Here is a 27,200-nt window from a genome sequence, read left to right on the forward strand (position 1 = left end):
CTGGGATCGAGTTCCATGTCGGCCTCCCTGCTCAGTGGAGAGTCTGCTTCTCCCTCTCCCTCTGCCTGCCTCTCTACCTACTGTGCTCTCTACCTCTCTGTCAAATAAATAAATAAAATAAAATAAAAGATTTCATTTATTTTTTTTTTTTGTCAGAGAGCAAGTGAGAGCAGGCAGAGGGAGAAGCAGGTTCCCTGCTGAGCAGGGAGCTTGACGAAGGATTCGATCCCAGGACCTCGGGATCATGACCCGAGCCAAACGCAGACACTTAACCAACTGAGCCACCCAGAAGCCCCGGGAATGGAGCAGCATCCCTTCAAGGAGAGGGTGGTGTGTGTGTGTGTGTGTGTGTGTGTGTGTGTGTGTAAGAAGGAGACAAGGGACACTTTGTTATTATTTTCATAGATACTCCACCTGTCCTGTTCTCTTCTCTTGTGAGAACTAATTTTCCGGTATCCGTTCAGCTAGGAACTGGTTGACAGATGGCTTATTGATACTAAGGGGGTTAAATTCCTGACAGTGGCCTCATACCACAGGCTCTTCACTCCATGGCTGTGTGGCTTGGCCACGTGTCTCTCCACTGAGACTTCGGAGCCTCAGTTTCCTCATTTATTACCAGTTTCCTCATTTATTAGCCAGGGCTGCTAAATTCCTACCACCAGGGCCAGCATATCTGGTACAGCTATTGGGTTGTGATATTAGGCTGCTAGTTGGTAGCAAATGAACACATACAGATACTTATTGGGGCTCAAAAGATAGTTTTCCTGGTCTAACTTGAATCTCAACATCCCCCGAGTAGGAACAACCTGGAGGCTTGCTCATCCTTTCCTTCCCACTTTTTTTTTAAAAAGATTTTATTTATTTATTTGAGAAAGAGAGAGAATGAGGGAGAATGCACGAGAGGTGGGGAGTGGCAGAGGGAGACAGAGAAGCAGACTCCCTGCTGAGCAGGGAGCCCGACCTGGGGCTCAGTCCCAGGACCCTGGGATCATGATCTGAGCTGAAGGCAGACGCTTAACCAAACGAGCCACCCAGGCGCCCCCTCTCTTTTTTTAAACTTTTTTTTTTCCCTGAGCATGGGTGCTCAGTAAACCTATAATGTTAAATAATTTCATGGACACACATCAAAGGAAGATGTTCCAGAATCACCCAGTGCCATCAAAGAAGATGGAACCTAGAAAGAAATTTTACAGGCTGTGGTATCCGTGGAGAATTAGGGCTTTGTGGTTAGAGTTAGAAACACCACACCTACCCAGCAAAAAGAAACTCCTGCCTAGCTAAGTGATAATATGTCTGTCTCTCCGGGCTTCCTTTCGTCCACCAAGTTAAACTTTTTGTCTTTTATCTTCAGTATTTAAGTTAGAAACCAAAGTTAGATTTAAGTTAGAATTTAAGTTAGAAACCCCTTGGTTTGGGGTACGCAGTGGTGACATGACCCCCAGGAGCCTCAGAAGGCTCTCTGATCTTACTGTTGTGTGTGTGACTTTCTCTTCTTAAGGCTGAGTGCTCAAGTTCAAATGGTCCTTGAAATAAATCTAAATGCAGGGTTCTGTGGTGTTGACTGTGGGAAATGTGTTCCAAGGAAAGAGAAACAATCCATAATGCATGCCTTTGTGTGTAGTGTGGGGAAAACACTGCTTTCAAGTAGTTGCTGCTAAGAGACTGGGTTATCCGACTAGTTACCAATAACTCAACTCTGGTTAGCTGGCTTTGATTGTCGGTCCCTATTCTTAAATCTCAACATCTCACAGAAATATATGAAGGCTTTTGAGACTGTCTGGTTTCTACCCACTCACATTCCAGCTCTGGGGCATGGCGGGGGTGGAAGAAGAAACGGAATCCTTAAAGCAGGCCTCTTTGAGCCACAATGGGCATTCCAAGCAAAGGATGTTGCTCAGTGCTCAAAGCCCTGCCCTGGGACCAAAAGCTTTTCATGAACTTGGGTTTAATTTTTATTTTGAACTTGAAGTCATTTCTGCCAAGTGAGTTAGAAAATAGGGCACTTATAGGATGAATAACACAGAAGAATCACAGTGGGTTAAATATACTTTCAGGGGCGCCTGGGTGGCTCAGTCAGCTAAGTGTCTGACTTTGGCTCAGGTCATGATCTCAGGGTCCTGGGATGGAGATCGGCAGCAGTGGACTCCCTGTTCAGCAGGGAGTCTGCTTCTCCCTCTCCCCCTGCCCCTTGTGTTCTCACTCTCAAATAAATAAATAAAATCTTTACAAAATACATACTTTTAAAAAGTCGTTCTTTTGTCATTTAAAAAGGAATTTGCTGTAATTGTAATGCACAATATAATATGTACAAAAATAAGGAAAATATGTTGAAAAAAAATCAAAACTGCCTCATGCCCCTATTCCAACCATACTTTGAATCCTCCCTGCACCCCCCCCCCAACCTCCACCCTAATTACCATTGACCTCTTGGTGGGTAGAATTCCTACTGTTCTGGGATGTTTTTAAAAAGTTTTTTTTTCCTTAATAATTGTTCCTTTTTATTATTGTTGGGAAGCATATCCCCATTTTGCCAATGGGAACAGTGGTGAAGAGCACTCACCTTGGAGCCAGACAGTGTTGAGCAAGAACTCTTAGACTGCCTGGGTTCTGGTCCCAGCTCTACCTTAGGAGCTGCCTCAGTTTCCCCACATGTAAAAAAGGGGACACTGATAGTACCCACTTCTTGTTTGACTCCCTGGGCGGTGGTAGTGGTCACTGTGTCTCTGAGACACTGTCTGGCCTTTGTCAGGGGTGTGAAGCAAGTTTCCCAGAGCCTTTCCGGAGCTGGAGATTCCCTCATCTTTAACTGTAATTTCTGGTTTATCAGCCCAGAGGATCGGGTTGCCCAGAAAGATAATGGGCCTTAATGAGCACCTGGAAATTCAGGTTGGGGCTCCGCACACTTCTTTGTCACTTCTCAAAGGGTGGGGCTTAGCCACCATTAAGACAAGATGCCCCCGAACAGGTTAAGTGCCTTGCATCAAAGTTAGTTGCAAAACCATTTTCAATTTTTCAGGCTGCTACCCTTTGCAAGGCCAGTCCTGCTTGTCTCAACTTTCATTACCCAGATTGGGGCCAGCTGGGGGAAGGAATTAATCTGGTGTGATAAATAAAGGTATTTCTTGCTCCCTGTTTATGTGACAATCCCCCAAGTACTGGCAAGTCGCCCCATTACTTCTGCTAGGATGGGTTGGGGGGGAGGGTTATTTGAAAAACATCTTGTTTTGCTAGTTTGAGATGGAATCCCTCTGTTAGACATAAAAGGCAGTATCTGCCCATCCTTCAAGGACTTTGCATTTCTTTTGTCATTTTTATGATTCCTCTGTTCATTTAGCAAATACTTGGCTTCGGGCAAATACTTGTCTACCCAAATGCACAGAAATAATAATTATCATTTTCTGCTCGCGTTGCTCTTCCACATTCAAAATGTGATCGCATTCCCTGTCTTTGTTAATCTTCACAAAAACCCTGAAGAGGTAGGCTCCATCCGTGGTGGTATCCTTCATGTCCCAGTAGGGAAAACTGAGACCCAGAGAGGTTAAGTGTGTTGTTTAAGGCCACTCTGCAGGAACATGGTGGAATCTGGGCTTATTATCTGGCCACAAGACTTGGAGACCAACCCTTTCTTCTTGTCTCTCTTCTGTCCTTTACTACAGCCTTCCCCTGCTCACCCCACCCCCACCCTCACCCCCTAAAGTTTGGGAAGTGAGTTATAAAACCAGCCTAAGAGGTGAGGGTAGGGGTGGAGGCATGGTTTTGATTTTTGTTTTTGCAAACAGGGAGGAGAAAGGGTTGGATAGGTGATTATTTAAAGGACCCAGCTCCCTTCCTTTGAACTCTGTTTGGCTAGATTGCACCTCCCAGTTACTGCAGAAGGTGGCCCCAGATTTCCCTGGATTCTAGCTAGGAGGCAAAACTATCCTTTAAAATAACCAAGGTTCTAATCATGAAACTAAGTAGCTCGGGTTAAGGGCCAGTCCCAGCTCTGCCCTTCACTAGTTATAGGATGTCAGGCAAATTTCTTAAGCTCTCTAATTAAGCCTGAGTCTTCAAAAGGGGATGATCATGGTGCTGTTCACCCTCCCACCTCAGTCACTGGCTTCTCTGGCAAGGGTGGGGCTGTTGGTTTCAGAAACGTTTGCAAGGGTGGCCCCTGGTGGAAGAAACTGAAAACTGCAACCCAGGTATGGAAGATGGATTTAGGGCTTTGTGGCAGAGACCCAATATTTATGAATGTAGAGGTGTCTAGCCGTGTAAAAATAGATTCAAGAGCAGGAATTTTTATAAAAGATCAATTGGACAAAATAGAAATTCCACTGAAGAAATGAAGGGCAAGTATTTGAAAGGGGTGAAAACAGGCCACCTTGAGAGTTTCCCAGAATAACTGTTGGTGAATCGGCTGTTCCCTCTGCTGGTTGGCTCTTGAGCCAGGCTTCTGCAAGACTTGACCCCTCAGGTCTCAGCTCCACCACCTCCACCTTGGGAGGCCTGTTCTCACCATCCAGTATGAGCCACACCTTTCTGAATCCCCCTTGCCCCATCACTTTTTTTTTTTTTTTAAGTAGGCTCCATGCCCAGTGTGCAGCCCAAGGTGGGGCTTGAACTCATTACCTTGAGATCAAGACCTGAGCTGGGGGGCTCCTGGGTGGCTCAGTCGGTTAAGCGTCTGCCTCTTGATTTTGGTTCAGGTCATGGTCTCAGGGTCCTGAGATTGAGACCCGTGTCGGGCACCACGCTCAGGGTGGAGTCTGCTTGTCCCTCTCCCTCTGTTCCTTCCCCCACTCACTCTCTCTCTCTCAAATAAATAAAATCTTAAAAAAAAAAAAAAAAAAAGACAGCTGAGATCAAGAGCCGAATGCTTAAGCAACTGAGCCACCCAGGTGCCCTCACCCCCCATCACTCTTGTATCACTGTCTTTAATTACTTTATACCTAGCACTGGTCACTAGTTAAAATGGTTGGCTTCTGTATTTGCCCATGTTTTCCACAACAGTGTAAGCTCAGTTAGAACAGGTGCATTGTCTGTCTTGTTTACAGGTTTGTCCTTAGAGCTCAGCACAGTCTCTGGAGCTTGGGTCCTTTGGGATTCTGATGTTTAGTGTAGACATTTTTCACCACAACATCTCCAGCTTTGGGTATTGGTAGTTGTTAAGTTTTTTTTTTTAAATGTTATTTATTTATTTGAGAGAATGAGAGAGAGAGAGAGAGGGAGAGAGAGCATGAGAGGGGGTTGGGTCAGAGGGAGAAGCAGATTCCCTGCCGAGCAGGGAGCCCGATGCGGGACTCGATCCCGGGACTCCGGGATTATGACCTGAGCCGAAGGCAGTCGCTTAACCAACTGAGCCACCCAGGCGCCTGGTAGTTGTTAAGTTTTAATACCTCCATAGCTATAAAGTTTGAAGTAGAGTTTCGAAGTCATTGGTCATAACATTCCCCCACCCAAGTAGTCCTTCTACGTCTTTTGCATTTATCTTGCTGCCCTGTGTCATCAGGTTGAAGATAACTTTTCATTATCTCACCTAACGACAATGATCAGTTTCTCTTCCCTGTCAGATTGCAAGCAGGCATTACCTCTGTATGCCTTAGATAAAAAGCACATAGTCAGCACTCAGCAAGTATTTACGGTTATCAATGTCTTTTGTGGAATACTCATGAGGGTTGAATAAATGATTAAGCAAAGCCACATTTGTTTTTAAACGTTTTTTTTGTTTTTAAGATTTTATTTAGAGAGTGCATATGCCCATGCTAGTGGGAGGAGGGTTAGAGGGAGAAAGAGAATCTCCATCTCAAGGTAGTTGCCTTTGTTACCTTCATTCTACAGTTGGGTAGACTGAGGCACAGGGAGGTTAATTTGCCTAAGGTCACAAAGCTAATAATAAGCAGAGCTGGGACTTGAACCCAGTTCCTCGCAGAGCCCACTCTTAACCATCATGCCATGTGCCTCTCTTATCTGCCACTGTTTCTTGAAATATAAACAATTATTTGAATGTAGACTCTCCACAGCATCTCACTGTACCGTAGTCTCTAACTTTTGGACTTATTAAGTATTCTGTCTCTGTTATCTTGGTGGTCTGTTTTCATATTGTCAAGAGCCAGCTGAAGGAGAGGCCCTTTTTTGGCTTTTGAAAAGAAGTTACTTTATAGACAAGTTAGTGTTTGCACTTTACAAGTAGATAAAAAAAAAGAGACCGCAATTAACAGTCCCCCTAGAATGCTGAAGAGCATGATAACATTGACTACTTTGCCATCTCTCTGTTCTGGCTTGTTTTGCTTCTGCCTGTTTTGTGTGAGTCAGGCTTTTGGTGGGTGAACAAAGTTTTTTTTTTTTTTTTTTAAGATTTTATTTATTTGAGAGAGTGCGCGCACGAGAGCGAGCACAAGCAGGTGAAGGGCAGAGGGAGAAGCAGATTCCCCGCTGAACAGAGAGCCTGATGCGGGGCTCGATCTCGGGACCCTGGGATCATGACCTGAGCCGAAGGCAGATGCCCAACAACTGAGCCACCCAGGTGCCCCCAAGTTCACTTTGGAGAGAAGGAATGCTCTTGTCTTGAATCTGCTCCATTTCCTAATCACTAATTTATGCCCTGCAGTGAATTTTGAAGGATGTACCGGTCAACCAAGGACAGCCTATATTGCTGATGACACACGATTCAAAGTGAGCACAGATGGTGTGGTTGCAGTCAAGCGGCCTCTCCAACTTCATAAACCGGAGATGAATTTTCTAGTCCATGCCTGGGACTCCAGCCGCAGGAAGCTCTCCACCAGAGTTATACTGAAGGCAGCCGAGCACCACCACCACCGCCGCCGTCATGTATGTTGCAGTGTTTCTTGAAAGTTCACTGTTGGTTTAAGTCTGTTGCCTAATCTGAGTGCTCTACCCTTGGCACCTTTCACATTTGGGGCTGGATAGTTTGTTGTTGTTGTGATGTTTAGCAGCCTCTCTGGCTTTAGCCCACTAGACAGATACCAGTAGCACTCTCCTAGTCATCACAACCAAAAATGTTTCCAGACATGGCCAATGGCAACTGCTGGGGGAGGGGGGGTGTTGCGGAATCACCCCCTAGTTGAGAACCATTGGTCTAATTCAACTAATTCTTGCTGGGAATTTTTTTGTGTTTGGGTGGGGAGGGATCCTGTGGAATGATGGCAAAGTGTTAATATCTTCATTTTCTGTCGGTAATAAAGAATAGTGGGTAAGAGCGTGGACGCTGTCTGGGATTGAATCATAGTCCTACCACTTGCTACCCGAGTAGCTGTGGGAGAGTTCCTTTAAGGAATTTCAAGCAGAGAGAGGTTACCTATAACGTCGAGAAAATAATGACTGCGTGAATTAATACATGTGAAATGCTGCAACTGTGTTAGGCATGCAGTAAGTACTCAGCAGTTGTTAATTGTCTTCTTGGAGGAAGAATGAACAAGAGATCAATTCTCTGATCATTTTATTTTACTCTTTTTATTATTTTAATTTAAAATTTAGTTAACATATTTTTCTATCCCCACCCCCCCTGTTTTATTTTACTCTTTGGGTTTCTAGTGGGGCGAGGGTCTTGGGATGGGAGAAGAATCAATGGGAAGCTTTAGTTCTGTTGGACTGTAATCTGCGCAAGATACTTCCCCATTGTATTCTTAGTGCGTGGCACACACCAGGAGCCCTGTAAATATTGAATGGACAGAAGGGTGAATTGGCCATGAATGAAAGGATATATGTCTGTCCAGTTCTTGGCAAGAATGTTTCTGGGTATTATTACCCAAGCCAGACACCTTTGCTAGTTTCTCAACTGTTCCCATGGTGCTTCCTACCAAAATGTCTCTCTGGAGGCTGTTCTAGTCGTATCCTGGTACTGCCTTAAAAATACGGAACATGTTGGAAGTACCAAGGTCTTTCAGGCTGTCTCCTGTTTTTCTGCCCAAAGATTGTTGAGGTTGCAGGAACTTAATAGTCCTGATACATCTATTCTTTTCCCCCTGGTGTAATTGGATAGACCAGAAAAATGAAGAACGTAGTAGAAGTGTGTTAACATAACTTCCTGACTCAAGTCTCCGACTGAGTCCATTGTTTATGTAAATTCAGCATGGTGAGTTCTTGCTGGACAACTGTGTGTGGAAGGCTCTCAGGACCAAAAGACAAGATTTGAGCTTGGTTTTTCAAACTTTTCCTCCCTACTTCTGCCAATTTTGCCTCTGCCTTCATTTTTGTTGTATCATGATTAAGTTCAAACACATAGTATAGAAAACTGTGAATGACAGTGGTTTATGCAAAAGAGTATTTCTCTGTCAAGTTAAAGAAACTCAAGGGTAAGTTGTAGCTAGTATGGAGACCCCACAGTCATTAGGAGCCCAGGTGTGTGTGTAACCGATATGCAGGAATGCAATACTGGGAAGGATTCTGTAATGATATCTTGTCTTATGTCCATCTTGTGCATTTTTCATAATATATATTACATATTTATTAAGGCAAGGAACTATATAGAAAAAAACATTTGTTCTGCTTAAGGCATACTTGGGAATAAACCATTGTACAAATTATTGCATATCTGAAACCACAGTGCATAACAGACGGTCTGCATAAAAATGTTAAAGAAGCAAACCAGGTGTATTTACCTGACTTAGGTCATAAATGTAGATCGGAAGACAAAAATAGATTTTCCTTGTCAAAGTATGAAGCAGTTTGAGAACTTTAGCTTCCTCATTTGGTACCTTTAGAACCAAGACTCACCGAGCACCATCGTTTAGGTTACTAAAAACCCATTTTCTGGGGCGCCTGGGTGGCTCAGTCGTTAAGCATCTGCCTTTGGCTCAGGTCACGATCCCAGGGTCCTGGGATCGAGCCCCACATTGGGCTCCCTGCTCTGCGGGAGGCCTGCTTCTCCCTCTCCCACTCCCCCTGCTTGTGTTCCTTCTCTCGCTGTGTCTCTCTCTGTCAAATAAATAAATAAAATCTTTAAAAAAATAAAAATAAAAACCCATTTTCTGTACCTGAATTTCTTCCTCTTCTTCTAATATCATAATAATGGGTTTTAGAAGGCAAAGAGAATACAAGGTGATCTTTATACTTATATTGCATCTAAACACAGTTCAAGGGTATTCTGGTCTTCCCCACCCCCCAACTCATGGCTCTAATTTATACCCTGATAGCCACACCTTCCAGTCACCCCCTTGGTATTTTGTAAGTCCAGGAATATTCAAGTTGGATTTAGCATTGGAATGACAGAAGATCCACTCACAGACCCCATGGGTTCTTTGATTTGTCTTCTGGTTTCCTTGTGTCTCCTGATTACCAATTCACAAGTTGGGCTGTTGGGAACTTGACCATGATTATAGTGCTTTCTGGCTGGGTTCCTCCCCTCACCACCTCCCCCCGCCCCGGTGGGGGGAGTTGGGAAGATAGTGTGAAAAGTAAAAAAAATAAAAAATAAAATCAACACTGAGTTCACTTCTGGCAGGGTGGGTTATATCCACTGTTTTGTGCTTTAACAGTTTCTCTTCATGTGTTAGGCGAGGTGGTCCGACCTGGAGAAGGCCGGGTGGGACTTCTGGCGCTGGAGGGGGTACGGTTCCCGTTGTGTTTTGCCCTAGTGTCTGGTCAGTTGGTCGGAGTGGGCGCATTTCCACCCACAGCTGTCCCAGTCACAGTGGTAGGGCCTCTCACCTCTGGGGGTTCGCAGTTGTACCTTGAGGTGAGGATTCTTCGTGGAGGTTTTGCTGCAGCCCGCGTAATCACAAGTGTTTGTGGCAGTCCTTTTCCAGGGCCATGACCTTCTCCCCCTCTTTGGTTTGGCATGCAGGAACCAGGGGGCATGAGCTCTTAGTAATGGAGTGGTGGGACCTGTGGCTGCATCTGTTCTGGCCAAGAGGGTGGGTAGTTGGCCCCGGGGGACGGTTGGGGGTGGGGTAGGACCTGCTGGTCTCTGCTCCTCCAGCAGCCAGGGTTGGTATAGTCTTGCAGGGGAGCTGCCGCCCCAGGGGGAAGTCGTGAGCCTGGCCGCATTTTAGGCATTTTGAATCAAATCTGAAAAGTCAGGAAATAGTGCTTGAATCGCCTTTGGCAAGCCGTGATCAGTGATTATGTGGGGAGTGGGAGATGGAACTGTCCTCTAGAACCTTCATGTATTACCGCTAATCACTTTAAAGCACTTAAACAATTTGGAGGGTATTTTTCTTCCATCTTCACTATCTTATTTCCCTGTGTGTGCATAAAATTATCTTTATCACACATGAAAACCATTCAATACAAATCTCAAAGGGTGTTTTTGGTTCCCATCCCAACAGCTTCTGTTAGAACAAATGGAAATCAAACAGATAAAACGACACAATGAGATTAAAGAATTTGTATTGATCACAAAGTAGTTCTTAGTACCAATTCCTAAAGCTTAACTCATCTTGGCTGAGAGCTCCACTTTGGGGACCTAAGCCCCTAGGAAAAACATAAAAGAAAATTGAAACGCTTGCATATCCTGTTGTTGAATAAGCTCATATTAAATCATCAGGGTGTAATGTTCTATTAAAAATGACAGGTATAATATATTTAGGCTTGAAATAATTTGCAAAATAATACTTAACCCTCAAACGTATAATTGTGTATACATAATGATTACTTGAACTCTGGACATTAGAAGGATCAGAAGGGAACACCATCTTTATTATATGGCAGAGAAGTTCATTGGGTTGTGTTTCGTTATTAAATTAAAAGCATCGCCGGCCCCCAAGAAGGCTGGAGATGCTGGCTGGTTAGGTGGGACTGTTTGGCCTGTATTAACTATCCTGAATTACCTGATTTTGTTCTTCATCTCCTTTCCTTTTAGGACGCTCTCTCTGAAGCCCAGACAGAAGTGCTCATGTTTCCCAACTCCCAGCATGGTCTTAGAAGACAGAAGAGAGACTGGGTTATCCCTCCTATCAGCTGCCCCGAAAATGAGAAAGGCCCATTTCCTAAAAATCTGGTTCAGGTAGAGAAGGAAGTTTTCTATTTCTCTGGGAACAGTTTGGCAGAGAAGGACCTAGATGAAAAAGGGGGGAAAGCCCCAATGTCTGGATCCTTCCTTGATAATTCTATTTGTTTCTGTTTGGTCTTCAGATCAAATCTAACAGGGACAAAGAAATCAAGGTTTTCTACAGCATCACTGGCCAAGGAGCTGACACACCTCCTGTTGGTGTGTTTGTTATTGAAAGAGAAACAGGATGGCTGAAGGTGACAGAGCCTCTGGATAGAGAACAAATTGCCAAGTACATTGTGAGTATCTCTCAGAAGCATACTAATAGGGGGTCATATCCTTCCAAAATTTTTTGGTCAACCCATGTTGGATCCCTAGGTCAGATGCTCTGGACATGTGAGGCTTAATTGGATACCTCTACACCTGTTGACAAGGGGAGATGACTGGAGAATCTGGAAAAATAGGGGAAGGGGTGTTGATTTTTTTTTCCCCATTGGGAATAAAGAAAGGAGAAACCTTAGGATCATACATGAGTTTAGACCCAAGATAACAACTTACTCTTGGGGCTGAAAGTCCCTGACCCAGAGGAAGAGGCCATTTATGATGTTGGGAAGCAAAAGCCATTCCTGGGCCTTGGTAGCAGTGTGAGCTTGCAGAGCTGGTGGGGGGGTAATGCATTGAGGCCAAAATGCAGAAAAATCTGGGAGACACACTCGACTAGAACAGCCAACAGAGGAAATTTTACCCTGCTAGGAACAAGAATGTTTTAGGCCTGGCTCCCCAGCCCTCCTGTGGGAAATGGGAGCTCTCACCTGGTGGGTGTGTTCTACAGCCCATGAGTCTTTACATATCATGACCTCAACCAGTGTCATGACATCCCTGAAGCAGCAGCACATGTTCTCACATGTGTGAGAAAAGTTCTCTGCTGGGGGGGGGGGTGTCCATCCTTGGGTCTTGGAGAGTGGGAGGGAGTGGAGGCCAGCTGGAGTTCTAGTCATACGACTTCTTGAATTTCTTCCTCCTTCTTGGGGCCCAAGTAACCCTCGCTTGGCTGTTACAGCTCTACTCTCACGCCGTGTCTTCTAATGGGAATGCAGTGGAAGACCCAATGGAGATCGTGATCACCGTGACAGATCAGAATGACAACAAGCCCGAGTTCACCCAGCAGGTCTTTGAAGGATCTGTCATGGAAGGTGCTCTTCCAGGTATGCCCAGTCTCGAAGAGCTGAATACCCAGAAGGACACTTAGATTCTTTGGACCTCAAAGTGTTGGGACTTGTGTTTGGGGTCAGGTCCTTCATAGGAACAGAACTTCTTTGGAAGCCAGTGAGAGAGAGAGAGAGAGAGAGAGAGAGAGAGAGAGAAAGAGTGTGTGTGTGTGTGTGTGTGTGTGTGTGTGTGTGTGTGTAAAACATCCATTCTACAGAAATGTGTATTATAAAATAGGAGTCCTGGAATCAAGCCCTGCGTCGGGCTTCCTGCTCAGCAGGGAGCCTACTTCTCCCTCTCCCTCTGCTGCTCCCCCTGCTTGTGCTCTCTTCTCACTCTGTCAGATAAATAAATAATAAATAAAGTAAATCAGTAAATAATCTTAAAAAAAAAAAGCAGTTTAAGAAGGGTGCCTGGGTGGCTCAGTCAGTAGAGCATGCGACTCTTGATCTTGGGGCTGTGGGTTCAAGCCCCACATTGGGCATAGAGCTCACCACCCTCCCACCCCCACCTCCCAAAAAGGAGCAGTTTAAGAACCTTCCCTGATTAAGAAACAGATCTTTGCCATTCCTGAACACATTCTTTTTTCTTCCCTGTAAATGTAGCCACTGCCCTGACTTTGGCAATCATTCCTTTGCTTTCCTTTATCATGTGTATATTTACCCCTCAGTAATATCCGGGTTTGTACACGTGGAATCACACCTCACATGTATTTCTGGTGTGCTTCTCTCACTCAGCTTTATGTACATAAAAGTTCTTCATGTTGGTGCCCATAGCAGCCCAAGGTCATTCATTTGTTCTCATTGCTGCATCGTATTCAGTATTTTTATATTTATATAAAGCACTTTATTCCTCTGTTGATGGGAATTGAGTTTGTTTCAGTTTCTTGTTATTAGAAGTAGTGTTCTCAGAACATTTTTTAAATATATTACCTGATGTGTACACAGAAGGCTTTTCTAGGGTGTATATCTGTGAGGGCAGCTTGCTCAGTAACATACGGTATGTATACTACTATACTACTCAGTGTGTCTACATGGTGACAGGCTGCTTTCCAAAGTGGTTGGACCACTTAACGCTCCTACCAGCAGTCAATATCCTAGAATTGTTAAGACATTTTAGCTTTGTTGATTGTGCAGTTGTATCTCGTACAATTTTAAATGGCCTTTCCCTGATTTATTAGTGGGCTAATAAACATTTTCTATGTTGGCTGGCCATCTGGGTTTCTTCTTTATGACTTGTCTCTTCACGTCTTTTGCTCCTTTTCCCCTTGGGCTATTTGTCCTTTTCCCGTGGAGCCGTAAGGAATTGTCGATGTCGTGGGCACTGGCCCTTTGACAGTCAGAGGTACTGTAAGTATTCTCTGCCACCTTTGAAGGCTGTGATCGCAAATGACCATTCTCTGTGATGAAGCTGGGCCTGAGAAGCCAGTTGTGGATATTGGTGGGATTTTTTTCCTCTTTTCCACCTCATTCACTCGGGATGGGAGACAAGGCACAGGGTTTCAGTTTATTTATTCTCCATCCTCCTCACCTCCAGCCTCCATCCAAAATTGTTGGAAAAGCCAAGTCCTTGGAACACTGCTCAGGGGGTGGAATGCTTTCTTCCTCCCCTACCATTTTGGTAAAAATTTTGGAAATTAGAGAATGGAGGAGCCATAACATGGTACCATTTCCTGGGGCTCCTCCTTTAACACTCTGGACAGCCGTGTTGACCAGAATCCAAAGTGCAGCTTAACTGAATCTTTCTCTCCCTCGGCACTTGCAGGCACCTCCGTGATGCAAGTCACAGCCACAGATGCGGACGATGATGAGAACACCTACAACGCCGCCATTGCTTACCGCATCGTCGCCCAAGAGCCCCTCCTGCCTAACAGCATGATGTTCACTATCAACAAGGACAAAGGAGTTATCAGCGTGCTCACCACTGGGCTGGACCGGGAGGTCAGGGGTGAAGAGGGTCTTGAGGCTGTTGAGGGCAAATAGACATCAGCTAAATCACATGGACAATGTAAAACTCTTCTGAGGCCGGTTGCCACGTACTGTGTTTATGGTCTGAGCTTTGCATCTAAACAGCTCTCTAGAGGTTTTGTACCTAGAAAGCAGGCTGGCATTGAAGCAGATGATCAAATAAACCGTTCCCATGCTCTGGGCTGGGCTTGATGTGGCTGTTGGTCCTGACTCACATGTGTTTGATCTCTGCAGAGTATTCCCACGTACAGCCTGGTGGTTGAGGCTGCTGACCTGCAAGGTGAAGGCTTAAGTACCACCGCAACAGCTGTGATCACAGTCACTGACATCAACGATAACCCCCCCGTCTTCAAACCCACCACGGTAATTCTGCAGACCCCTGGACGGTTTCCAAAGAAAGGGCCTCTGTTGTTTCGCAACTGCTCATGGGTGAACCCTTTGAAAACTTGCCCCATACTAGTGAGCTTTAAAGAAGCAAGCCAATTGGGATGCCAATCTTATCTGTCATCCTCAGCACAGGCCCTACTGACACAGGTTTGCAGACTTGTAAATGGCACCTATGGGTGCCTGGCTGGCTCAGTCTGTGAAGCATGTGCCTCTTGATCTTGGGGTTGTGAGTTCAAGCCCCATGTTGGGTGCAGAGATGAGTAGGGGTGTTTTGTTTTTTTTTTTTAAAGGCACCTTTTGAATTCATGTCCTCATGTTGTACATCTTGGTAGCAAATCTTACCAGGTTTTGTTTATTCACTGAACAAATACTTTCTAAGTTTATAACACAGGAATTGTGTTATACACTGGAGATATTATCACAATAAGACAAAGATTCTGCTCTCAATGGAGTTGATAGTCTAGCTAGGGAGATGTTTTGACAACCTGTACAAATTATTGTGTACAATTATATTAAAAGAAGATGAGAAGGTATTAAAAGCTACACGAAAAAGCTCTTAATAAATCTTAATATGTTCGTTAGAAATAAGCTCAGTGGTTAGTAACAGAGATTTGACTCTGCCTTAAACAAATAGGGTAAACTTTCTCTTGTGTCACAAAAAACCTAGAGCTAGAGTATCTACACTGTTAACGGAACCTCCTCCGTCTTGCTGTCCCACCATCACTGGTGCATGGCTTCGATCCTCGGTGGCCCCTGTGCTTCCTTCAGGAAGGAGGCAAGGGCATGGGGAGCAAAAGGCATTGCTGCTAAGTCAAGGCCTCTCACTTCTGTGCAGACTCCTCCCACAAGTTTCCTTAACCTCTTATTAGCAACTGCTGTCTTAGAAGATGACCAGAAATAAAATATTTTGTTTGGGCACATTGTTGCCCCCAACAATATAGTTCGTGAAGAAGGGGCGAATGGTTATTTACTAGGCAATTAGCCATGTCTGCCTCCCTAACCCAGGTATTGTGAGTACGAGAAGGCTTCACAAAGCCTAGAACATTTATAGTAAGACATGAAAGGCCTTGTCTGAGGCCTCTGCATCAGCATTCTAGAGGCCAAGTAGAAAGCCTGCGCTTTGGGTGAACGCCCTGATCTCTGCATCTAGCCTACTTCCAGCCTGCTCCTTACCTGCAGGTCCTGGACCTGGGCCGCAGTCTCTAGCCCAGCCATCCCTGCCACAGACCGGCTGCCCCCACAGCCCATGGCCTTCTATCCTGCCCATTTTTTCTGCCTAGTGGGCTTCTGTGCAATTCGTAGTTTTTCTATAAACTGACCCTTGTCTTAGTAGAGCCTTTAGGAGATTTTTGTTCGAAACCAAGGACCTCCCTTCAGCTCAGAACAGGTTTTTCCCTCGATTCCAGCCCAAAGTTTTACGTACCTTTCTAGTTTACTCAGTAAATTTGTGGATGGCTTTACTCCCTTCAATATTGTTCGCTTTACATCTCAAGAAATGGTGAAAGGTACATCAGTCTAATAAAATACAAAATAACCATGATAAAAAAAATAAGACCTGAAAGGAGGTTGTCAAATGTGGGACAGGGGACAGTGGAAGAGTGTTCTAGGCAGAGGGATCACCATATGCAAAATGCTCTGAATCAATAAAAAGTTTTCAAGAACTGAAAAACAGTCTGCGTAGTGAACCAAAGGAGGTTGGGTCCTACAGGACCTTGTAGATGGAGGAAAGAATTTTAGAATTTATCCTGAGTGCAAGGGGACATCATCAAGGGTTTTAAGCAGAGGACTATACTGACCAGACTTCTGTTTTATGGAAATCATTGGTACCACTGGGAATGATGGATAAGCCACAGTGTCTTGAGTTTGATTAAGATCACAGTCAGCAACTGGGCCAGAGTGTGCTGAGGGGCTCAGGTAGCCAGGTCCTTAAAAAGCCAACTCAGGTAGTCCTGAAGGATGATGCATCTTGAGTAGTATTGGCTGCTCCCCCAACAGGAAATAGGGGCTCTACTGGTGGAATGGGTACTTCCTCCAAGACTCTCCTTGAATCTTGGGCTCAGAAAGGATTTCTTTAGCCCTTATCGACCTGGCTCATCTATTAGGTCTCAGGATGTCATAAGTGACCCATCTTTTCCTTTCCTCTTTAGTACCAGGGGCAGGTGCCTGAGAACAAGGCTAACGTTGAAATCACCGTACTCAAAGTGACTGATGACGATGTCCCCAATACCCCAGCATGGCAGGCTGTGTACACCATATTGAACAATAACAATGAGCAATTTGTTGTCACCACAGACCCAGTAACCAACGACGGCATTTTGAAAACTGCTAAGGTTTGTATGGTGCCTGGCAAGATGCAGAAACCGACATCTCAGCTAGCTGCCCACTCCCTTGTCCCTTGGTGTCTTCTAAGATGTAGATTAGCATGGCATTGGTGGGCTAGGGGTGGGCAGCTTTCCCAGGTTCTGGTGGGCCATTTGGGGTTTGCAGCAACTCTTTAGGCACATGTGAGATGCTCCTACGCAGCTTCTTGAAATTGAGGAGAAAGAAAGTACCATCTGTTTTAAAAGACTTTCTCCCTGAAACATTTGCCCCATATCCATTTTGCAAATGAGAGGAAAAATGGCTTACTGGTCTCTGCCATTTTGCTGGATTATTTTAGAAGTGGGACAAATGACTTTTTGAAAGATGTCTTGGTAACTTGAAAACTAAGAAGTTGGGTGATTTCTTTGTCGAAGTTAGTCAGAGTTAGTGGATCTCTGGATTAGCCCCCAAACTTAGACCTCCTTATTGAGCAAGTGAGCAAAACCATCCATCCTTGCATCACTTACTGCATAACCTTATCTCCCACTGAATATTGGATGTCAACATTTTCTATGCTACCAACAAAAGAAAGAAGCCAGTAAAATGAGCCCCTACCGTACACAAAGTCCCTCATAAAAGTTCCCAGTTTATTCCTTACAGCAACTCTATGAAGCAGTTCCTTTTCCTATGTATTTGGGTGTGGAAACAGATCCAGAAGTTAATTTGCCTGAACCACACAGCTAGGAAATGGCTCACCTGGGCTCTGACCTTGTTGGCTGATTCTGAACTTCATGTTGTCACTAAACTTGAGATCAGTGTGGTCAGAAGCAGGGTCTTCTGTCCATCTGCTGTCACATGGACAACACGTCACATGGTATATCAACATTCTTACTGGTCTTGGATAATAAATGACTTAAGGTACTAGTGTTTGTTTGCTGGGTTTTGCTGTTTGAGGCTTCACGTACATAGTTCATTTTTATTCTTCTGCTAGGGTTCTCGTCTTGAATATGGTTGCCTGTTAGCTTTTGAAAAACATCCACGGCCAGGCCCCACCCTCAGAGATTATTGTTTGCTGGGTTAGGGTGCAGGCCTTCATTTTCTTCAGAACTTCCCAAGTTACTTCTTCCTAACACAGCTAGATTGGAGAACCATGAAGATATTGCTGGTCAACAGCAATAGTTAAGGATGTAATCTTTTCTTTTTTTATACTAACATAAAATATATTTTTTAACTCCTTTCTTTTTTGCTCCTTAGGGCTTGGATTTCGAGGCCAAGCAGCAGTATATTCTGTACGTGACCGTGGTGAATGTAGCCCCATTTGAGGTCATTCTCTCCACCTCCACAGCCACCGTCACTGTGGACGTGGAGGATGTGAATGAAGCCCCCGTCTTTGTGCCTTGTCCAAAGACAGTGGAAATACCTGAAGACTTTGGTGTGGGCCTGGAAATCACATCCTACACTGCCACGGATCCAGATACTTTTATGGGACAGAGGATAATGTAAGTATAAGGATTTTTCAACAGTCTTGCAGTAGCTGGGGTGTGTGTGTGTGTGTGTGTGTGTAAAATATTTAGTTCATAGCATTTTATCATTGTCTGTGCAAGACCCTTTTCTTGTTTGGCTCCCCCCCGCCACATTCCCCACATCTTTTCCATTTCTTCTATAGCCAGCCATTCTATATTTACTGTGCTTTCCTCTCTTTGGGTTCATGCAGTGAGGCAGGAATGTGGTTTTAATTGACATACATGGTGTGTTATAAGTAGCTCACTATTTTCTCTCCTTTTAAACTGGAAGGCGCCTCTGTAGTCTAAATCACACCCACACATGTTGAAAACACATGAGCAAACCAACAGCAACACCCCATGACCATGTATGACAAATAATGTCCTTCATCTTTTGAGGGCTGGATTTGACTAGGGAAGAACAAGTAGAGCACAAATCCTAACTTGACGCATGTGTCTTGTTAGTAATGGTATGATTTCCAGGGGTAACAGGGCTTGGCCAATGTGCCTGCTTCCTCTTCTCAGAGAGGTTCTGACCTCTTAACATCTACTCTAGAGGAAACTGTAACAATGAACTATTTAGTGGTGCCTGGTTGGCGCAGTCCTTGGGCGTCTGCCTTTGGCTCAGGTCATGGTCCCAGGGTCCTGGGATCGAGCCCCGCATCGGGCTCCCTGCTTGGCAGGAAACCTGCTTCTCCCTCTCCCACTCCCCCTGAGTGTGTTCCCTCTCTTGCTGTGTCTCTGTCAAATAAATAAATAAAATCTTGAAAAAAACAAAAACAATGAACTGTTTAGAAAAAACTACAAATCTGGAGTAGCATCTTGCTTACTAATTGAGTGTGTTCCTGTTTTGGGGGGGGGGGTGTTTGCTTTAACATCAATGCTTTTTACTTATTAAACTTCAAACAAAAAGAGTTTAAGTGTGACTTCAACTTGTAAGGTTATTCTGGGGATTTTTTTTTTTTTTTAAGTTTCTATATATTTGAGAGAGAGAGCACGAGCAGTGGGGAGAGGGAGAGGGAAAAGACTCCCCACTGAGCAGGGAGCCCGATGTGGGGCTCGATCCCAGGACCCCAGGATTATGACCTGAGCTGAAGGCAGCCGCTAAACCGACTGAACTACCCAGGCACCCCTGTTCTGGAAATTTTTTTATGCTGATTCTGTCCTGAGTGAAAAAGCTCCTGAATACCTGTGGACCACGCATGTGCCCTGTTGAGGAGGAACTAAACATGGGGGCTAGGTAGTGATCTTGAAGGCTGCTAGAACTGAGTCATTAGGTCAAGGATGATGGGGAAATTTTAAATGGAGGCTCATAGCACCAAAACCTTCTGATTGTTTTTAACATTTACTATTAAATAAAATAAAGGCAAGGACAGTGCTACATGATGTGCTACTTGATGTGATCAGCAGCACGCACCCAGTGCCACTAAGGAAATGTTTTTATGGAGAAAATAAAAGGTGGGACAGAATGTAGTCCAGCATGATCCTGGAGTCCTGGGATTGAGTCCCGCATCAGGCTCCCTGCTCAGCGGGGAGTCTCCCTCTGCCCCTCCCCCCTCTCATGCTTTCTCTCTCACAAATAAATAAGTAAAATCTTTTTTAAAAAATAAAGATATATTTATTTTAGAGAGAAAGCGCAGTGGAGGAGGGGCTGGAGAAAGGGGAGAGAGAATTTCAAGCAGAGAGCCCGAGGTGGGATTTGAACCCATGACTCTGAGATGAAGACCTGAGTTAAGATCAAAAGTCAGATGCTTAACCGACTGAGCCATTCAGGCACCCCTGGTAAGATGTGTTTATAATCAAACTTGAAAAGTAGAGTGAAAACCGAAGACAGTATTGTAGGGTTTTTGTTCAGTGATAAAGTGTTGGAGTGTATGGTTTCAAGGGTGGGTTGACATCTTAGCTTGCAGTAGTGAAATGGGTAGTTCAGAGCTTCTCTTTGAGGGACACCTGGGTGGTTCAGTTGGTTAAGCGTCTGCCTTCGGTTCAGGTCATGATCCCAGGGTCCTGGGATCCAGCCCTGCATCAGGCTCTCTCCTCAGCAGAAAGTCTACTCCCTCTGCATTCTCTCTGTCTCTCTCAAATAAACAAAATCTTTACAAAAAAACAAAAAAACTTCTCTTTGAGCAAGTACAGGGACCAAGTCTTACTAGTGTGTGTTGAAGCCCTTACCTCTGGAATAAAGACCACTCTATGTGGTTCATGGCTTTGCACTTGTAAAGAGGTGAGGATGTACCCACAGGTATCCAAGGCCCTTTCGTCCTTAGGTTATTTGTTTCCTTTTCTGAGTCTTCCCATGACCTCGGCAGATGACTGGGCACTGTATCTCTGTTTTTCTTTTTCTTTTTAAAGATTTTATATATACAGAGCACATGGTACTGGGAGGGCAAAGGGAGAGGGAGAGGCGGACTCCCCTCAGAGCAGGGAACCCAACTCGGGGCTTGATCCCAGGACCCTGAGATCATGACCTGAGCCGCAGGCAGATGCTTAACCGACTGAGCCACCCAGGCACCCCTATCTTTGTTTTTCATGCCTTTGTTCCCTCGGATTGAATGTTTCTGGTCCTCCTAATAAGGTGTTGCTTAACAGGATTTTTTGAGTAAAACTTTTTTCTTCCTCTGTAAGACAGGAAGGAACTTGAGCCTCTCTGGCACCTACCAACAAAGGCCAATAGTACAACCCACCCTTGGGCCACTGTGTGAACCCAAACCTCATAGTGCTCATGGTGGGGGTGCTGCGTGGTATGTTGCCACCATTTGAGAGCTACTGTACCCCTTGGGGAGCTGGTCTGAAAGAGTTTTGCTTTTAAAAACACATAGGGTCATAGTATTCATTGCTTCAGGGAAGAATTGTCCGTAGATGTTAAATCTCTTGGATGAAAGTCGGTGAACAGGATATTGTCACATTTTCTCCCCTCAGGTCATAGATTAATTACCAAGAGAAAAAAGGAACTTTTGCTTTAAAGAGATCTGGTTGCCTGTGCCCTTACCCAAGTGATTGAAGTGAACATCACCATGAAAAGAACAGCTGTCATGTGCCTCCTAATGCGAATGATACACTGAGGACACACGTCACCTCCACACTGTTCTTGCTTCCCCTTCCTTTGCATAACTTGAAACTACTTTGGAGGGAGGGGCACCCAGGTGCTCAATTGGTTAAGCGTCTGCCTTCAGCTCAGATCATGATTTCAGGGTCCTGGGATCGAGTACCGTATCGGGCTCCCTGCTCCACGGGGAGTCTGCTTCTCCTTCTCCCTCTGCTTCCCTGCTCCTCTCTCTGTCTCAAATAAATAAAATCTTCAAAAAAATAAAAAATAAAAACCACAAAACTACTTAGGAGGGAATAATCAGACAACCCAAATTGAGGGGCTTTCTACAAAACAAGTGAACTGCACTTTACCTTTTTTTTTTTTTAAGATTTATTTACTTATTTCAGGGAAAGAGAGAGCGAGCTCGGGGGAGGAGCAGAGGGAGAGGGAGAAAAAACCTCAAGCAGACTCCGTGCTGAGTATAGAGCCCGATGTAGGGCTTGATCTCACGGCCCATCATGACCTGAGCAGAAACCAAGAGTCAGGTGCTTAACTGAATGCCCCACTCAGGCGCCCCTGGCCTACACTTTCCAAAAAGTGTTGAGAAAGAAAAGAAAGGCTGAGGACCAGTTCCAAATTAGGGAAACATGATGTCTAATTCTGGATGGATCCAGAATCTGGGCAGGGATGTTCTGGAGGACAGTTTTGTGGAAATTGACAATTTAAATACATGCCATGGGGCACCTGGGTGGCTCAGTTGTTAAGCGTCTGCCTTCGGCTCAGGTCATGATCTCGGGGTCCTAGGATCGAGCCGCGCATCCGGCTCCCTGCTCCGCGGGAAGCCTGCTTCTCTCTCTCCCTCAGAAAATGCCTCTGTTCTTAGGGGATAACATGGGCTGAAGTATTTCTGAGTAAAAGAACATGGTGTCTGCAACTCACTCTTAAAGGGTTTACCCGGTGGGTGAATCCAGGTGAAGGGGACATGGATGGTCATACTCTGCTGTAGATCTGATCAATCAACAAAGAGGAACCTTAGCCTTCTTCAGCCATGTGCCGTTTGCTGTACTATTCTAAGCCAGAGCTTGTGCCATTTCAGATATCGGATTTGGAGGGATGCTGCCAATTGGCTGGAGATTAATCCAGAATCTGGTGCCATTTTCACTCGGGCTGAGCTGGACAGAGAGGACACGGAGCATGTGAAGAACAGCACGTACGAGGCCCTCATTATAGCCATTGATACAGGTAAGGGTGCCCTTAGTATGTGACTTTTGTTGTCTCACCTGTCTGGCTAGCGTGCTTCATCGCCCCCTACCCTTCTTTGAGAGGCAGGAGTTCATTCTTTTTCTTGTATTCTTAAAGCGTGCAATTTTCGAAAGTACAAGTAATTAGGTCAAGCAGAAGCTCTTTATACCTGAACCGACTCCTTCCCCACGGGAGCCAGACTGCCTGGGTCTAGATCTTCGGACTAAAGCTTATGTCCCTTAGTTCCTCTGTCTGACAAAATGATAATACCCCGTCTGGATTTTGAATGAGTTTGTTTATGTAAAAGTGCCCTAGAAGAGTGCCTACTCTACAAGGACTATCATAATTTTTATCCTCATCATTAGTAGTGAAATGTGGCTCCTTCCAGACTGCTCTTGTGTATTTGAATACATTTATATGCATATAGAAATAGAGTTTATTATAAAGCCACTATCTAGTTTACAGCCTGGTTTTGTTTTTATAATAAAAACCATTGTTTCATACATGTTGATTTAAATTAAAGTTTTAATTTATTTGCTATTATTTATAATATGTCTTAAAGACACAGATCTACTTTAGCACCTTATAAATCTACCTCTTCATAATAAAATAATATTATCTGGTTATAGCATACTTGAATCATTCACGCATTAAAGAACACTGGGATGGTGTCTACCTGTTCATTATTGCCATGAGTTTGATAAGGAAACATCCTTGTCCATGCCTCTGTGTGCAAGTATTTCCCTTGGCTGGATATTTAGAAACAGAATTACTGTTAGAAACTGCTTGCTTCCTGGGCTTGTGATGGATTCTATTTCCCTCGCTAACTCTCCAGCTTCCTGAGGTAGTAATGCCAGTCTTGACAATCTAGAAAACACAGCAAGGCAGGTAAGGCCATGATGGGGCTGGACAGGTGGCCCTCCATCGCATTGTGATGGTGCTGGGGAAGGATGAGCCTGGCCTCTTCAGTTAGAATCTGAAGCCTGCTCCTGGAGCTGTATTTAGGAGTTAGCAGGTTAAAAGCAGAGAGCGACGCAAGTAAGGCCATGATGGGGTCCCATTCGCAGAATGCTTTTGTCTGAAGGGAAAAGCTAGCCCATGGCTTCAGCCGCACTGGCCAGCTGCTACATGGAAACTCTCCAGCCTGGCCTGGAAGTAAGTGGAGGAAATGACTCCTGAACGTGCCTTGGCAAACTTTCTGTGAAGGAAGGGCCAGGGAGTAAGTATTTTAGTATCTATAGGCCATGTGATCTTGATGGCTTTTGCAGCCTAGAAGCAGCCATAGACGATCTGTAAAGGGGGGAATGGGCACAACTGCTTCCTCATTTGCCTGGAAGGCCTTAGTTTGCCGATGCCTGACCTGATAATCATGGCTCAGGTGTGATGGTGCTGAATGATTCCTTTAAGTGTTCCTTTGTGCATGACTCAATACTTTTTTTTTTTTTAAAGATTTTATTTATTTATTTGACAGATAGAGACACAGCGAGAGAGGGAACACAAGCAGGGGGAGTGGGAGAGGGAGAAGCAGGCTTCCCGCTGAGCAGGGAGCCCGATGTGGGGCTCGATCCTAGGACCCTGGGATCATGACCTGAGCCGAAGGCAGACGCTTAACAACTGAGCCACCCAGGCGCCCTGACTCAATACTTTTTAACGTAAGGTCTAAGAAGGAGAATGAGGTTTCGTAGAAAATGTGTTAGCTTCTTTTTTATTTTATTTTATTTGTATTTTTTTTAAGATTTTATTTATTTATTTGACCCAGAGAAACAGAGAGCGCACGAGCACAAGCAGGGGGGAGTGGCAGGCAGAGGCAGAGGGAGAAGCAGGCTCCCCACAGAGCAGGGGGAGCCCGACGTGGGACTTGATCCCAGGACCCCAGGATCCTGACCGGAGCCGAAGGCAGTCGCCTAACCAACTGAGCCACCCAGGCACCCTGTTAGCTTCTTTTTTAATTAGAAAAAATTTTAAATGACACCTCCTATTTGTTTTTAATTCACATGATAAGGTAAAAAAAGATTTAAACATAAAATATGGCATATGCATACAATGGAATATTATTAAACCTTAAAAAAAGGAAGGGAATCCTGTCATATGTTCAAACAATGGATAAATCTTGGGGGCATTATACTGAATAAAAGCCATGTCACGAAAAGGCAAATACTGTATGGTCCCACTTAAGGTAAGAAAGCAGTCGGATTCATAGAGACAAAATAGAATGGTGGTAACCAGGGGCTGGGAGGGAAAGGGAAGTGGGGAGTTGTCTAATGGGTACAGAGTTTCAGTTTTACAAGATGACAAGGTTCTGGAGATCTATTCCATGATAATGTGAATATACTTAACACTGTTGAACCTAAAATGTAAAATGAACTTCAAAATGGTTGAGATGGTAAATTATATGCTGCGTGGTTTGTTTTAACCACGATTTTTTTAAAGGGTAAAAAAAAAAATAATCACAGTCTGGCTACCCAGGCATAACTCTTTACAGGTTTGAGATGAGAGTCCTGTGTTTTTTTCTATAGTAAACTAATATTGATGGTAATACTTGAGTGTCTATTTTATCAACCCCCGTATGCTAGGTGCTATGTCACAATGTAAAAGAAATGTACACAGAAATGTTCAAGTCTGTTTTTGTTTTTGAAAAGCAACTTGCAGCAATTTAGAAAGCTCAGCCCTTTGATAATGACCTTCAAGCCATAGAAGTTCTGAAAAGGGAGAATTGGTGGGGGGGCAATGAGAAATTCTTGGAGTGGTTAAAATTTAATGGGTGCAGGGGCGCCTGGGTGACTCAGTCGGTTAAACAACTGCCTTCGGCTCGGGTTATGATCCCAGGGTCCTGGCATTGAGCCCCGCATCGGGTTCCTTGCTCAGCAGGGAGCCTGCTTCTCCCTCTCCCGCAGGCTCTCCTCCAGCTTGTGTGCTCTCTCTCTCTCTGTCAAATGAATAAATAAAAACTTTTAAAAAAATTTAATGAGTGCATAAAGGTATGTGTAGAAGAGGGAAAGAGGTGTCCTTGGTGTGAGGTTAATTTGAATAATTGTTGTCAAAGCAGGAAATAAGCATATCAGAGAGCAGCCGGATCTGAAGTGAAGATGCCCCATGATGGGGAGAGCTGATGGCTCCCTAAAGAGCCAAGCCAAGACTGGAATTTGGTCTGATGGGAATCAGTAGAGCTTCATGAGTGTTCTTGAGCTGTGACATTTACTGTGTATTTTCTCTTAGGTTCTCCAGTTGCTACTGGAACGGGAACCCTTCTCCTCATCCTCTCTGATGTGAATGACAATGGCCCCATACCAGAACCTCGAAATATGGACTTCTGTCAGAAGAATCCACAGCCTCGTGTCATCAACATCATTGATCCAGATCTCCCCCCCAACACATCTCCCTTCACAGCAGAACTAACACACGGGGCAAGTGTCAACTGGACCATTGAGTACAATGACCAAGGTGGGGACTGGAGTCTTACTTCAGAAACGTTGCTCTGACCTGGTGCTTTCCCTGCTCCCGTCCCTGCTCCTGCCCTCCCCCCTTCTGAAATTCCCTTCTCCACTTCCACGTGTCACCCCTTTTGTTTGATGTGTGTTCATTTGCCCCTTCTACATTTGAGGCATTCCACCAAGTTCCCTTTCCCTTCATGGTATCTGACTCTGCAACGTACTGGCCAGTAATCTACGACCCAAGCAGCTCCAATTTTCTTGACCCTAATAATTTTATTCTAGAATGAGGTTTTTTTCCCCTCCCCTTGTCCCATCATTTATTTCTGTTGCTTCCTCCAGCCCATGAATCTCTAATTTTGAAGCCGAAGAAAACCTTAGAGTTGGGTGACTACAAAATAAATCTTAAGCTCACAGATAACCAGAACAAGGACCAGGTGACCACCCTAGATGTGTTCATGTGTGACTGCGAAGGGGTCGTCAACAGCTGCAAGAGGACGGCGGCCTATGCCGAAGCAGGCTTGCAGGTTCCCGCCATTCTGGGCATTCTTGGAGGAATCCTCGCTTTACTAAGTACGTACGCCTGGCAAGCGGTTCAGCCTTTGGCTTCTAAAATGGGGGAGCTTTATCCCTTACTGAACAGTTCAGAGAGAAGTTGGCCAAGACTGGAAGGCAGCCCTGTTCCATGAGATCAACAGGAACCCAGTCTTCTATTTAGTTTTTTCAATCCCCCAGGGCAGTGCTTCTCATGCTCAAGTACATACAAATCACCTGCATGCGGATTCTGAGCTGGTGATCTGGGGAGTCTGGGGTGGGGGCCTCAGATTCCACGTTGGTAACCAGCTCCCAGGTGGTGCAGATGTTGCAGGTCCTTGGACCAGCTTGGAGCAGCAAGGCCTTGGGGTCCTTTCCTCATCAGCATGGTCCGAGCTGTCCCGCTTACCACCACCACTTCTGCTTCCACATTCTACAGTCCATCCTGGAGAAGGGATGACAGAGAAAGTGGAAAGCACGTATCTGGAGATGACACAAATCACCTTCATTCCCATCCCACTGGCCCAAACACAGCCACACCTAGAATTTCCCACTTGAACTGGATGGCCATGTGCCCATTTAAGCCTTGGCAGAGGATGGGGGCGGAGTGTAGGGTGAACAGTGAGTATTCGGTGGCTAGAAGGACACTGGAGGGAGCTATGGCAGTTCTAC

The 27,200-nt window shown here is 44.9% G+C and overlaps 1 protein-coding gene across 1 annotated transcript in view; it reads left to right on the plus strand.

The window, feature by feature from the left end:
* Positions 1-27,200, plus strand: part of CDH1 (cadherin 1) — a 76,007-nt gene that overhangs the window by 42,100 nt on the left and 6,707 nt on the right. The window contains exons 3-13 of the mRNA XM_028094774.2: positions 6,590-6,810; positions 10,802-10,945; positions 11,074-11,229; positions 11,991-12,135; positions 13,904-14,079; positions 14,341-14,469; positions 16,641-16,823; positions 18,049-18,293; positions 22,421-22,566; positions 25,783-26,007; positions 26,337-26,567. Coding sequence (XP_027950575.1) covers positions 6,590-6,810; positions 10,802-10,945; positions 11,074-11,229; positions 11,991-12,135; positions 13,904-14,079; positions 14,341-14,469; positions 16,641-16,823; positions 18,049-18,293; positions 22,421-22,566; positions 25,783-26,007; positions 26,337-26,567 — 2,001 coding nt within the window. The remainder of the gene's footprint in view (positions 1-6,589; positions 6,811-10,801; positions 10,946-11,073; positions 11,230-11,990; positions 12,136-13,903; positions 14,080-14,340; positions 14,470-16,640; positions 16,824-18,048; positions 18,294-22,420; positions 22,567-25,782; positions 26,008-26,336; positions 26,568-27,200) is intronic.

The sequence above is a fragment of the Eumetopias jubatus genome, unplaced genomic scaffold (assembly GCF_037043125.1).
Source record: "Eumetopias jubatus isolate StellerSeaLion01/CBP00866 unplaced genomic scaffold, mEumJub1_p1.0 scaffold_10, whole genome shotgun sequence".
Taxonomy (NCBI): Eukaryota; Metazoa; Chordata; class Mammalia; order Carnivora; family Otariidae; genus Eumetopias; species Eumetopias jubatus.